Source organism: Caretta caretta, chromosome 26 (genome assembly GCF_965140235.1).
Source record: "Caretta caretta isolate rCarCar2 chromosome 26, rCarCar1.hap1, whole genome shotgun sequence".
Lineage (NCBI taxonomy): Eukaryota > Metazoa > Chordata > Testudines > Cheloniidae > Caretta > Caretta caretta.
In genome coordinates, this window is record NC_134231.1 from 14,482,278 (window position 1) to 14,496,766 (window position 14,489).

The 14,489-nt window shown below is 55.1% G+C and overlaps 1 protein-coding gene across 18 annotated transcripts in view; it reads right to left on the bottom strand.

Moving 5' to 3' along the window:
* Positions 1–14,489, bottom strand: part of CAMK2B (calcium/calmodulin dependent protein kinase II beta) — a 167,046-nt gene that overhangs the window by 137,059 nt on the left and 15,498 nt on the right. For all 18 annotated transcript variants that reach the window (XM_048829401.2, XM_048829395.2, XM_048829400.2 and 15 more), the window contains exon 2: positions 8,334–8,428. In XM_048829401.2, the coding sequence (XP_048685358.1) occupies positions 8,334–8,428 (95 nt within the window). The remainder of the gene's footprint in view (positions 1–8,333; positions 8,429–14,489) is intronic.

Consider the following 14,489-nt stretch of genomic DNA (forward strand, 5'->3'; position numbering starts at 1 on the left):
ACCCAAAGGGCCCTGGAATTATTGGGGCCATCATTATTCATCCTCCAGATCATGAACATCCACTCACTTTTGGCTGAGTTATAAAACTTTGGCCAATTGCCATCTACACAGACTGGAGTAGAAGAGCCGTGGGGGTCACCTCCTCTGTCACCCCCACCGGGTTAAAAGTTCCCTTGAGAGGCTAATTCGCACCTCATAGCCTCATTCCCTACGCCTAGTGCTGCCCTCTGAGGTCCCTGCTTTCCCTCCACGCCTTCTGTTCTCGTCCAGCCGAGGCCTCAGCCTCCCCCTCCATCCCCGCGAGCAAGATGGACACAGGGGGAAGGCCGACAGGTCAGGGAGCTACCTGCGGCAATGGGGTGAAAGGCGGAAAGGCAACGCAGGCGTCCCGGCGGTGAGACGTGGCAGGCTGCGAACTGGCTCCCCGGGGGAAGGAGGGAGAGCCCCATAGAATTATAGAATATCAGGGCTGGAAAGGATCTCAGGAGGTCATCTAGTCCCATCCCGTGCTCAAAGCAGGACCGATCCCCAACTAAATCATCCCAGCCAGGGCTTTGTCAAGCCTGACCTTAAAAACCTCTAAGGAAGTGGTTAGACCACCACCTCCCTAGGTAACCCATTCCAGTGCTTCACCACCCTCCTAGTGAAAAAGTTTTTCCTAATATCCAACCTAAACCTCCCCCACTGCAACTTGTGACACCCCATCCCTTGAGACAACGGAAATCCTAGAGCTCGTGCCCTAGGGAATAATCCCGGCCTGAGCCCAGGGAAACCAGGGATGGGACGAGCCAGCCAGCCAACTTTAGCTTAAAGGCATTAATGCTACTTGAGTCCGCCACCTTGTCTGGAAGCTGATAGTACTTGCTTTAACGCCCTCCTCAAACGCTTCTTCCGAGCGCTGTGCTCCTGATTACCATAACCCCCAGCCCCTAGCCCAGGGCAGCGCGACCTCCCACGGATTGCCAGGTTTAGCCTCATAACAACCCTGAGCTTGTTCAAACACGTCAATCATGTCACCTCGTAATCATCCTCTCCCAGGCTTCCATAAGCCCAGTCTCATCAATCTTTCCTTCGACCTAAACCCCTCTAATCCAGTTAGTGACTTGGTCACCCTCCGGCCCCCGGAACTTCCCTCCAATGAAACTATATCTTCCTTCGACCAGGGCAACTGGAAGGAGACATTGGCCTTCCACTAGGTTTTCTCTTTGCCACTGCCATGTGGGCAGAGAATTTTAAATGCTGGACATTACGATGTACGCAGACCCTTCCCTCCTCAGCGCCATTTAAATGCCCCTTAACGAGCGGAATGCATCACTTTAAACAGACACGCTCCATTCCGGTCTACCTGTGAGCCCACGCACCTAATCGAAATCATCACGTGAACAGCCGCGTTCCGTCGGAGTCTTGGCCATGCGTCCCCAGCCTCTTCCCCTTTGGGTATCATCTGCAAACTTAATGACCTTTCATGAGGGACCAGCCACCACGAAGAACACACTCACTGATCCAAACCCAGCTCCCAGTCATGCCTGTATCAGCCCTCTGAACACCGACAAATGACTCGGTATTCATTGCAGAGGGACGTTAAGGTCAGTTAAGTCCACACATTTTCACAAATATTTTCCACTTTATGCATCCGATGAAGTGGGCTGTAGCTCACGAAAGCTTATGCTCAAATAAATTGGTTAGTTTCTAAGGTGCCACAAGTCCTCCTTTTCTTGTTTAGACATAGGCTCCGACTGGGGTGGTTGTGTCTACACAGCAATAAAAGGCCGGTGGCGCAGTCTCAGAGCCCAGGTCAATTGACTTGGGCTTGCAGGGCTTAGGCTGCAGGGATAAAAATAGCCGGGTAGACATTCCCACTTGGGCTGGAGCCTGGACTGTAAGAGTGTTTTGTTCCCTCCCCCCGCCCCCACCCGGCCCCGATGGGTTTCAGAGCTCAGGCTCATCTCCACGGCTATTGACCTGGGCTCTGAGACTTGGTGCCACAAATGTAGACACACCGGTGTTTCCCAAACCCTGGATGCTTCTCCCACCTTCTTCCGGCCCAGCTGCTCGCAGCGTCCTGCGCCCCTCTGGCTTCTGAAAGCCAAAAGCCTTTAGAGCAGCAGCTGCTGTTGGACCCATCTTCCTCTCTCTCCCTGATCCCAGCATTTGACAGAGTTTTTTCTGACATCCACCTCTGCAAACTCCCCCTGAGATTCCCGCTGGGCTCTTCTCAGCTCCCAGCCCTAGTTATAAAGGATCTGCTGGCCAGCCTCCAGCCTCACACCTGGCCGGGCAACCTTGTGGCATGAGCTGGGTCCTGCAATTAGCTAAAAGCTCCGGGAAAGATTTAGGGCTCAGATTTCAGATGGGAGGCCAGATGGGACCAAGACCTCCTGTCTAACCCAGGCCAGAGAACCTCCCCCAGCGATTCCTGCGTCTAGCCCAGAACTCAGTCAAAAAAGCAAACAGAATGTTGGGATTCATTGAGAAAGGGATAGATAATAAGGCTAACAATATCATATTGCCTCTATATAAATCCATGGTACGCCCACATCTGGAATACTGTGTGCAGATGTGGTCGCCCCATCTCAAAAAAGATGTATTGGAATTGGAAAAGGTTCAGAAAAGGGCAACAAAAATGATTAGGGGTATGGAACGGCTGCCATATGAGGAGAGATTAATAAGACTGGGACCTGTCAGCTTGGAAAAGAGTCGACTAAGGGCGGATATGCTTGAGGTCTATAAAATTGTGACTGGTAAGGAATAAGAAAGTGTTATTTACTCCTTCTCATAACACAAGAACTAGGGGTCACCCAATGAAATTAATAGGCAGCAGGTTTAAAACAAACAAAAGGAAGCATTTTTTCCACACAATGCACAATGAACCTATGGAACTCCCTGCCAGAGGATGTTGTGAAGACCAAGACTACAACAGGGTTCAAAAAAGAACTATATAAATTCATGGAGGACAGGTCCATCAATGGCTATTAGCCAGGATGGGCAGGGATGGTGTCCTTAGCCTCTGTTTGCGAGAAGCTAGGAATGGGCAACAGAGAATGGATCACTTGATCATTACCTGCTCTGTTCATTCCCTCTGGGGCACCTGGCACTGGCCACTGTCAGAAGACCGGACACTGGGCTAGATGGACCTTTGGTCTGACCCAGTCTGGCTGTTCTTATGTTCTCCTGGCTAAGCTAGAGCTTACATTTCAGAAAGAGACACCGACTCGTAACTGACAGACTCCAAGGATGGAGAATCCACCATATCCCTAGGTAAGTCAGTTACATTTCCTGTTAAAAGTCTGCACCTTATTTCTAGTCTGAAGATTTCAGCTTCAGCTTCCAGCCACTGGATCTTGTTCCGGCTTGGTCTGCTAGACTGAAGAGCCAACTACTAATCACTCTGCGTAGGTACTTCTAAACTGTGATCAAGTCACTTCTCTATCTTCTCTCGGATCATCTAGACTGAGCTGCTTTTGTCTCTCGCTGTAAGGTCTTCCCAGTGCAGTATGCAGAGGTAAGAACCTCATCCTTACTCCTGCTCAATATTCCCTCCTTACACAGCCCTGGCTTGCATTAGCTCTCCTAGCTACAGCCTCAGACAGGGAGCTCACGTTCAACTGGTTACCCGCCAGGCCCCCCACGTCCTCCTCGGAGTCGCTGCTTTCCAGGAGCCAGCCCAGAATCTTGTAAATGTGACCTACATTCTTCGTTCCTAGATGCACGGCCTTGCATTTGGCTGCATTCAAACACCGGTTGTCCAAGTGAGCTCAGCTCCGTCGAGCCGACCTGCCATCGTCTTTTACCGCTCCGCCAATTTTTGTGTCATGCTTTTATAGTTCCTGCCAGATCAGTGTGTGACAAAGTGGGAATTTTCTGTAATATTTTTATTAAGCCAATGTATGCCTCAGTTTCCCCTATATTGTGCGTGGCTAGCCAACGGGCCCAAAAAGGGCTGTTTGGTCCCCGGGCAGGCTAAGAGCCCTCGGTATGAATGTCACCTAGCTGTCTGACCCTGAATGAGTCATTAAAAAAAGGACTAGCCAAGACATAGGCATCGACTCTGCAGGTGATCCGGGGTTGGAGCACCTATGGGAAAAAACCAGTGGGTGCTCAGCACCCACCAGGAGCCCCGTGAATCAGCTCCTGCCTCTCCCCACCCCTCCCGTGCCTCCTGCCTGCTGCAATTTGGTAGGGTTGCCAACTTTCTAAGGGCACAAACCCGAACACCCCTGCCCTGCCCCTTCCCCAAGGCACCGGCCCCCGCTTGCTCCATCTCCCTCCCTCCGTCTCTTGCTCTCTCCCGCCCTCATTCACTTTCACTGGATTGGGTGCGGGGGGCGGGGGTAAGGGCTCCATCTGGGGGTGTGGACTCTGGGGTGGGGCTGGGGATGAGGGTATTTGGGGTGCAGGAGAGGGCTCCGAGCTGGGGTAGGGGGGTATTAGCTCTGAGCTGAGGGTGTGGGCTCCAGATGGAGCCAGAAATGAGGAATTCAGGGTGTGGGAGGGGGCTCCGGGCTGCGGCGGGGTTTGGGGCATGGGGGGGAGGTGAGGGCTCTGGCTGGGGGTGAAGCTCTGGGGTGGGGCCAGGGATAAGGGGTTTGTGGCGCAGAAGGGGGCTCCGGGCTGGGGCAGGGGGCTGGGGTGTGTGGGGTGCAGGCTGTGGGGGGGAGTTTGGGTGTGGGAGGAGACTTCGGGCTGGGGCAGGGGCACAGGAGGAGGTTTGGGGTGCGGGGTCCCAGTGGCGTTTACCGTGGCTCCCGGGAAGTGGCCACCAGGTCCCTGCAGCCTCTAGGACCCTGAGGGAGGTGGATTTCCACGTCTCTCCGCTGGGAAGCCAAGCAAAGACCCCAGTGTGAGAACAAAGGACTGGAGAGATGTGAGGGGTAAGAGTTGGCTGCTGGAAGGAGTCGGGGCTCTCACCTGCAGGGATCTGATGAAGGTCAGAGAGAGACAGAGCTTGAACAATGGGGTTCACCACAGCTTGGCTGGGCTCTGGGCTGACCAGAATGGTCTATGCTTTAACTTTCAGTTCTCTGTGCTAACGTATGGACCTCCTATGCTGTGTTCCCGGTGATTAATGAACCCGCCTGCTTGGACAACGCGGTTGGAAGGTCCCTGCAAATGCTGGGTGAGGCGCATTAATCCCCGAAGAGCGTACACGTCTCCACCAGGAGCTCCTCAGCTGGACTCGCTGAACAGAGCTCACGGTGTGACGCGGGAATGCTGGAGCCCCAGAGGTTCAAACGAAAGAGGCCACATGGCCTATCCTGGGCAGGAAGAGTGAGACCCGTGGGGATCTGGCACCCTGAAGGGATTCCTCCTCGAGGCTGTTGCAAAGCTGGGGCATAGCACTGACCCTGTGGATCCATGACCCAGTCACTGACTAGCCCTGTGCTGGGAAACAGCAAGACCCCACCACAACCGCCCTGTGAGGCCCCCTAGAAATGTCCCCAGTGGATGATGACTCCCCATTTACAACTAGATTTTCAGATCTATCAGTTGGCCAGTTTTTAATCCACGTAATACGTGCTCCACTGACTTTGTGTCGTGCTGGGAGCAGGCCTAGCGCCGATGCACACAAGGAGCAACAGGAGCTCGCTGAAGCTAAAGGAGAACAACTTCCTAATGTTCATCAACCCCGCTGGCCTTGCGAGACCTGCCCATTTTGCGTGGCGTTCTGCCCTGCTCTGGTGACGAGCCTGCGACAGCCTTGTGTAAGAGGCTGAAATCCTTCAGCTCAGGCAATAGCTGTGTGTATGAAGATCCCTGGATCTCAGATTCGGCCCTCACTGCTGCCCACCCACCCAAGGGCGTTTGCGGAAACACGACTGGGGGCTTTTCGCCATTTCTTCCTTCTGAAAGAGCCGGACATCGCCTGCAACGATGCTTGAATGCATTCAACAGGTCGCTGTTCAAAAGACAAGAGATGCATCATCCTAACAAGGCCCCCTATTCTTCTTAGTTGTGATCTGGCTTGCAGTGGTGACTAGGAGCCCCAGTCCTGGGCTCTATTGCACTGTATAGCCCCAAAGCAAAAGCCCAGTGCCTCTGAATGGGCGAGTCTATTCTCTTACCCGTGGAATTTCAGGATGCGAGCACATCATTCCAGGTTGGCTCGGAATGGACAGAGGGGGCAGATTTAAGATGATGCCTGAAATTTTCACTTGTACTTTCCTTGACTCGAGCGTTAACTATGCAACCTTACCACCACATTCCCCGCGTGTTTATTCAGTGCCTGCAGAATAGCTCTCCATGGGGAGCGGGTTAACCGACAGAGCCCTGGAGTGATTTGGATCTACAGCTAGGCGGCCAGGTTATGCGTTAACCCAACACCTGGGAGTTTGGGTTCAAGGCAGATTTTCCTTAAAAACACGGGGCCCCCTTTTTAAACAAGATTTGCAAAAAAAGAGACGGTTTACATAGGACCTACACAAAACACTCGTTCACGGTGGTGCCCAGAGGTGGCGCGTAACTGTTGATAGTGGTGGGGGGAGGGCGTGGATTTGTAACCCACCTTCCGCAAGAAAAAAGGGAAATAAAAATACAAATATAAACCCTGGCAGAAATCTGGGGGCGGCACGTGACCATGCAGGCCCCCCTCCCTTTGTTGCCTCTGGTTGCCCCTCGGGGACTGGGACTAACCATCTGACCCCACTGCTGGAGCTATGCCAATAGCCATGGGGCAATAACATCACCAAAAGCATTAAAGCCATGTTAATTTCAGGCTCCTGAAATAAACGAAAGGCTAACCCAGTGGCCAGGATGGGGGCCTAGCAGTTGGAAGACCAGGGGGTTGATTCCCTGCCCTGCCACAGACGTCCTGTGTGACCTTAGGCATGTCACTTAGTCTCTCTGTGCCTCCAGTCCCCAGGGATAATAACACGGGGAGGTGTTAAGATAAATGCATGAGTGTGCGTGAGGTGCTGAGAGACGCTGGTGCGGGGGGCAGACAGCTGGGAAGAGGCGAGCGACGCTTACCCAGACGTGTGCCCACGAGAGAGGCTGTGATTTCTCCAGCTTCCTGGCAGGCGTCACACACACCGGAGCGTGCAGAACGCTCGTACAGCTGCTTCCTCAGAGCCCGTGAACTCCAACAGCTTCACAACACAGCGACAGCGGGGCCTGTCCCTAAAGGCAGATGGATGGGCCTGATCCTGAGCAGCACGGCTCTCGCCCCCTTCAATTCCCATTCCCTTCCTGCAGAGGCCCAGCACTGGTCATGATTGGGCCCCCAGCAGCGAGCATGGTACAAAAGGGAGAATAGCCAGGCTAGTACTTTTCCAGGCCCCCTTTGCGGTTATTAGGGATATTTATCGCTTGGCATGGCCCCTTCTCTCCAACCTGCTGCCAGAGTCGGCCCCGGGGTCACACGCTGTGGTTGTTATCTCACCGTCTGTAGCCACAGAGATGACTGAGGTCTCAGACACGGTAGCGACGTGTCTCCCTCCGGAGGAGTGGGAAGATGGTTGAGAATTAACAGGCTCAGCAAGCAAAGGCAGGCGAGCCAAACCGTAGGGGAGTGGGCTCGTGGCCAGTAAGGGATCGCGGGTTCTTTTCCTGCACCCATCACCGTGGTATCTGGGCACCTCACAGTCTTCAATGCCTTTATCCTCAGACACCCCTGCGAGTTATCCCCATTGTACAAATGGGAAGTGAGGAACAGAGAGTCTAAGTCACCCAGAATCTGTGTGTCCCCCCACCCACCTCGTGACACCTTTGAGGAATTAATGCAATTTTTGTTAAAAGACAGTCGTGAAACTTCATACGTCATCCTAGCAAAGCAAAACAGTCCTGTGGAATCCATATCCTCACTTCTCCTATAACTCAGCCATAGACCACGCCAGCTCGCGGGCGCATGCTGAACGGGACAGGTCCATCGTGAGACAGCAAGCGTGGAGACCATGGTTGGTCAGGAAAGTCCACAGGTACCACATACTGACTGGAGTTATTTCATGTCTGTTACAGGTGATTTTCAATTTACCACTGGGTAACTGTTTTGGCAAATGCTGATTCTTTAAAGGCAACCACTGAAATGGCTCGATCCGGCGCCCAGTGAAATCGGTGGGCATGACAGCGTCACCCGCATAGGAGAATTGACACAGATACACACACACAACCCTGGGGCTGGGGTTCTGTGGCCTGTGCAAATGCAGGAAGTCAGACAAAATGATCAGCGTGTCACCTGACCTTAAAGCCCACCCGCCCGTCGGGGCGGCCGCAAACGGCGAGCAAAGGATCCCCCTCTCCCCTCTGCGGCCACGGAGGCTGCAGGTGAGAAGGGGAGGCCGGCAGATTTCCCAGTCAGAGCAGCCATGGAAGGGAAACAAGCAGAGCGCTAAGCCTACCTCTTGCAGAGAGCTTCTTGGTGTTGATAATCTTGGCTGCGTACTCATGGCCGGTGCAGAGTTTGACGCAGCGTCGCACGACCGAGAAAGCCCCCCTAGAAAGAGGAAAAGAGAGAGAGAGAAAACTAACTTCCCGAACTCTGCACCTGGAGAGCTCAGCAGCAGCCCACCAGGCCGGTTGGGAGAGGCCCTTAGGCTGCTGATTATCTCATTGGCTTAATTTCAGTGTAACCAGCACACAGACACGGAGACACCTGGCGCCAGCTCCGACGTGGCACCGTGATGGGCAGGTTTGCTGCCGGAGGATCTAAGGCTGCAGCAGGGAAGCCAGGGAAGCCAGGGAGCCAGGGAAGAAAGGCCTGCAGGTTTCACAGGGCACATTTGGGGGGTATTCCCACTATACGGGGGTGACCCAGGGACCGCTTGATGTTCAGTGCCAAGGGCTCCCTCCATACAGGGTCTGAGGGGGCGGAGCCTCTCCCAGCACAGGGGGTGGAGCCTCTTCCATTGAGAGGGAGGAGCCAGTCTACAATGCATTGCAAAAAAATGAACATTAGCAAATCACCCTGTGACGAAGTGGGACTGTTCTTAATGTTTCCTCTGAATAGTGTGGGGGTGCCTCAGTTTCCCCTAGGCAGTTCTTAAGTATCTAGGGGGTGGGGTAAGTGTGTATGATCATTGCAGAGCCCTAGAGGGCAGGTGTGTGCAGGAGTCTGGACACAGAGAATGGCCAACACCCTGTTTCCTGGCAACTGATGGCCTGGGCCCTTCCCCCCTGCAAGGTGAGAGCTGAAGGGTTGGAGAACAAAGGAATCAGGTGACCACCTGGCCCGGGAAAGGAACAAAGCCCAGAGGAGGAGGGGCTGGAGGGGGTTTTCAGTTTTGGGGCTGGCTGGGACATGGAGTGAAGTGCAGACGTGGTTGTCTGGCTCACTGCCCCCCAGAATGGACCCAGCTGAGGGGTCCCGTTCTCTGCACCTGCAAGCTCTGTTTTAGACCATGTTCCTGTCGTCTAATAAACCTTCTGTTTTACTGGCTGGCTGAGAGTCACGTCTGACTGCGAAGTTGGGGTGCAGGACCCTCTGGCTTCCCCAGGAGCCCCGCCTGAGCGGACTCGCTGTGGGAAGCGCACGGAGGGGCAGAGGATGCTGAATGCTCCGAGGTCAGACCCAGGAAGGTGGAACCTGTGTGAGCTGCGTGTCCTGAAGACAGGCTGCTCACAGAAAGGCGACTGCCCCAGAGTCCTGACTGACTTCATGGGGAGCAGTTCCAGAGCATCGCCCAGGGACTCCGTGACAACTGGTGGCAGCGGTGGGATGTACTGCACCCCGTGGATGGCGCTTCCTGCAGTAAGTGACTGGGGAGCAGTAACACGAAGGGGGATTGCCGAGGACCAGGCCTGCTGAAGGCTCAGAGAGGATCGGTTTCGGGGGGCGGTTAACCCCTAGGAGTGTGTGACCATAGAGAAGGACTTTTGCAGTAACAGGGTTCCCCTGGGGACTGCAGCGAGCAGTCTCAGGGGCGGAGGAGTCTGCAGCTCGACCCTGGCAAAGAGGTGGTGACCTCGAGAAGGGCTGGCACACTAGGGGTTCTCCCTGGAAACCGTGGGGAGCTGAGAACACACGGGCCTGTGAGTCCACAACAACTTGGGAGAGCGGAGTGATGGCCTGTCCCCGTCTCCTTAAGAAGGACAGTGTAACCCTGTGCAAAAAGAGAGGGTTGAGCGTTGGAAAGTTCACCAAAGCAGAGTTAATCGTGCAGCTGGAGGAGGATGACCGCTCTAAGGAACTGATTCCTGACCCCAAATGGGGCTATAGCAGGATCTGGGAGCAGCTGGAGCGGGAGCCAGGCATCGCCAAGACTCCTGTCCCCGACCAGACGGGGGTCTTCACGATCGGGTTCCCCATCGGGGGATCGAGACGGACGGGATTGGAGCTGAGTCTGAGAGAGCAAGAGGACTGTGGGAGACAGCGAGAGCCCGAGAAAGAGCTGCAGAAGCAGCAGCAGCATGAACTGGCGGTGGGGGAGCGGAGAGGCCCAGGGGACCTCCCCGGGGTGAGTGGGGATAGATCCCGGGGGGCCAGTTCCGCAGGGAACCTCGAGACTAAATTGCTGCCCCTGGTTAAGGAGGGGGGGGGTGTGGATGCCCACCTCACTGCCTTTGAGCAGGCTGACGATTTGAACCAGGGGGACCCTGCGGAAAAGCCCCGGTGTTTAGCTCCCTTGCTGGGTCCCAAGGCCATAGACTCCGTCAGCCAGATGGTTGGGGATGTGGACAGGCTCCCACTCCTGACCCCAACCTATATGTCTGTGTGGAGTTTCCTGGGGCCAGGCCCCTCGGACCTCCAGTGGGAGCAGAAGGTGATGGTCAATGGGGAGACATTCTTGGGGTGGCCAAAGGGCATGGGCTGCATAAACCTTCCCACATGCGGCCTGCGAGTGCTATCGACCACCCCTGACCTAAGGGAGGGTGTGAAAATGGAAGGGCCTGGTGTAACTCCTACCAAGGAATGGGAGAGATGCTGGGGCATCCATGGGAACGTTGGTGGCTTCGAACTTCCCCAGGTCACCGGCTAAAGTGACCCCGCTCAGTTCGATCTCGAAGGGGGGAGAGATGTGACGAAGTGGGACTGTTCTTAATGTTTCCTCTGAATAGTGTGGGGGTGCCTCAGTTTCCCCTAGGCAGTTCTTAAGTATCTAGGGGGTGGGGTAAGTGTGTATGATCATTGCAGAGCCCTAGAGGGCAGGTGTGTGCAGGAGTCTGGACACAGAGAATGGCCAACACCCTGTTTCCTGGCAACTGATGGCCTGGGCCCTTCCCCCCTGCAAGGTGAGAGCTGAAGGGTTGGAGAACAAAGGAATCAGGTGACCACCTGGCCCGGGAAAGGAACAAAGCCCAGAGGAGGAGGGGCTGGAGGGGGTTTTCAGTTTTGGGGCTGGCTGGGACATGGAGTGAAGTGCAGACGTGGTTGTCTGGCTCACTGCCCCCCAGAATGGACCCAGCTGAGGGGTCCCGTTCTCTGCACCTGCAAGCTCTGTTTTAGACCATGTTCCTGTCGTCTAATAAACCTTCTGTTTTACTGGCTGGCTGAGAGTCACGTCTGACTGCGAAGTTGGGGTGCAGGACCCTCTGGCTTCCCCAGGAGCCCCGCCTGAGCGGACTCGCTGTGGGAAGCGCACGGAGGGGCAGAGGATGCTGAATGCTCCGAGGTCAGACCCAGGAAGGTGGAACCTGTGTGAGCTGCGTGTCCTGAAGACAGGCTGCTCACAGAAAGGCGACTGCCCCAGAGTCCTGACTGACTTCATGGGGAGCAGTTCCAGAGCATCGCCCAGGGACTCCGTGACACACCCCCAAACACCCATCAATCCTGGTCCCAAGCCAAGGCCACCAGCGCCCCATAATGCAGCTGGGCAGGACTCACCCCCCCCCCCACACACACACTTGCTCCCACACACCCCAGCAGCCCCCCCTGCTGCTGCGCTCTGTGCTGTACAACACACCAGATACCGGCGGGGCCGGCCCCAAAGAGCAGACAGGCATGGGGACCGAGGGGCAGCCGGCACCGTGCAGCCCTCAGACAGGAAGGCAAGAGCTCAGAGCTCCGGGTTTTAGCATCTGGGGTAAAAATTTTCTAAAGCAACCTAAGTGGTTGAGACACCCTCCGCCCTGATTTCAAAAGTGACTTGGGGCCAGATTGCCCAAGGCACTGAGGTGCCCGAAGACACAGGAGAGCGCTCAGTAGGACGTTCAGAGGCATCTAAGCAGGGCAGGCACCCTGTCTCCCATGGGATTTAGGCACCTAACCTGCTTAGGCACTTTTGTATCTCACTAGGTGCCTTTCTGTGTCTTTGACGATCAGGGCCGGTACCACTCAGCTGCCTCTGCCTCCCGGACAGCCAGCGGGAATGGGGCTCACGAGGGCAGGTCCACACGGCCATGAAAAGCCCAGCGCCGGCCCTGGCCAGCTGACTCGAGGGGCCGTTTAATTGCAGTGTAGACGGTCAGGGACCCATCCCCCTTGCAGGGTCCTAGAGCCCAGCCTGCAATGAGGCAGCCCCTTGGCCCCACGTCAGGTGGCCCAGGTCGACCGTGGGCGTTTAGCTGCCGGAGAGACGGACCCTAAACATCATTTCTGAAAGTGAGAGTTAGGCTCCTGGGTCCCGTCATTGCTTTGAAAACGACTCCTGAAAATGTGATCCATGGTGCGTGTGTTGCACCATAAAACCTGAAGCCGTCTTAGGCCCCGTGAGACGCACTCCTGCCGGGGGATTCCATTCCGAGGGCCGTTCCCTTTTCCTTTCACTCCACTTCCAAAACGCTTTTAAACCCCGTTTCCCTCCCTAGCTACGATTCCCCCAGCAGGAAACAGCCTCTCCCTGAACACGGGGGAAACCAGGTGCGGGGAGACCCCTCTGGCCCTGCCCGTCTCCCGCTGCCTGGCTGGGATTTTTGTCAGTTCCCCAGCCGCGCATCTGGAGACGCCCCCGCTCAAAAGGATAAAGGACAAAAGATGCTGAAATTCCAAATGTGCTAACGCCGGGGGGATTGTTCTGAATCGGGAAAAGCGGCTTCCATGGATGGGGGTGGTGTTTACGGGTTAAAGCCGAGTTATCAGCATACACAGGTGGGCAGCGCAGGCCCGGTGCAGCCAAAGAGGGTCTAGAACATGCTGCCAGAAAGTGACAGCGGGTGGACTGGCTCCCGGGAACGCAGGCAGCTAGCCAGCGTTGCTACGCAGACTGCAGCCTGTCTGAGGCTCTCTAAAAGCCAGCGCGGATCACCGCAGAGCTAAGCATTGAGCGTTCCCCAGGTGCACAAGGGGAAAGCGTTGGTGTCCCTGGCTCCTGGATTTCTCTCTCTGCATTGTGATCAGCTGGGAGGTCTCCTTAAGACAAGCCAGTGGCTCTGGGTGGGCATTAAAGACCTCGGAGCCCCGGCTGAATTCTCCCCTTCGCTACAGTCATTGCTGGGCAGCCGGCTGCTGTCCTCCACCCCAGAGGTGGCCGCATCGCCAGAAGGTAACTTGCACGAGGGAAGCACCACTAATAAATCAATCCCGGCTCCAAACAGCAAGTGCTGTTGACCTCAGGATGCCACAGCCCGGCGAGGGTAGTCGAGCCGGCCCGCACGTCCAGCGCCAGCCTTGATCCTGCCATGGAAAAGGGCGGCTGCCTCCCCTCCTGCCCAGGAGATCCTCACCAACAGTCTTGGACACCCCCTGGGAGTTTTTTTATTTATGCTTCCGCCCCCAAGCCACTACCACAATTCCTGTGCAAAAAGAAGAGGAGGACTCGTGGCATCTTAGAGACTAACCGATTTATCTGAGCATGAGCTTTCGTGAGCTACAGCTCACTGCATCGGGTGCATGCTGTGGAAAGTGCAGAAGATCTTTTTATACACACAAAGCATGAAAAAATACCTCCCCCCACCCCACTCTCCTGCTGGTAATAGCTTATCTAAAGTGATCACTCTCCTTACAGTGTGTATGGTAATCAAGCACATTTCCAGCACAAATCCAGGTTTTCTCCCCCCCCGTCCCCCGTCCCCACCCCCAACTTGATTACCATACACATTGTAAGGAGAGTGATCACTTTAGATGAGCTATTACCAGCAGGAGAGTGGGGTGGGGGGAGAGAAAACCTTTTGTAGTGGTAAACACCCATTTTTTCATGCTTTGTGTGTATAAAAAGATCTTCTGTATTTTCCACAGTATGCATCCGATGAAGTGAGCTGTAGCTCACGAAAGCTCATGCTCAAATAAATGGGTTAGTCTCTAAGGTGCCGCGAGTCCTCCTGTTCTTTTTGCGAATACAGACGAACACGGCTGTTACTCTAATTCCTGTGCAGAGCCTCTACCGACAGCGCCCTTCAAACCACGGCCCTTTCTCCCAGGAGAGATCTTGCCTTTCCGCGGTCCCGTCTCCCTTCCCCTCTGCTAGCCTTCTCGCTCTGCCACTTCCCTCCCCTGCTTTTTAACCCCCCCTCCCTGCTGATGGGACAACCACCTGCTTAGCCAGCCAGCCTACACTCTGATTAGGAAATTAAGTACTCTCCATTCCTCCCTCAAGCCTTCTCTAGGGGAAACTAATCAGAGCTTAAGTGACCGGAGTGCTGGGACAGCTGTTAGCTCTCACTCTGTCACACTCCACATCATC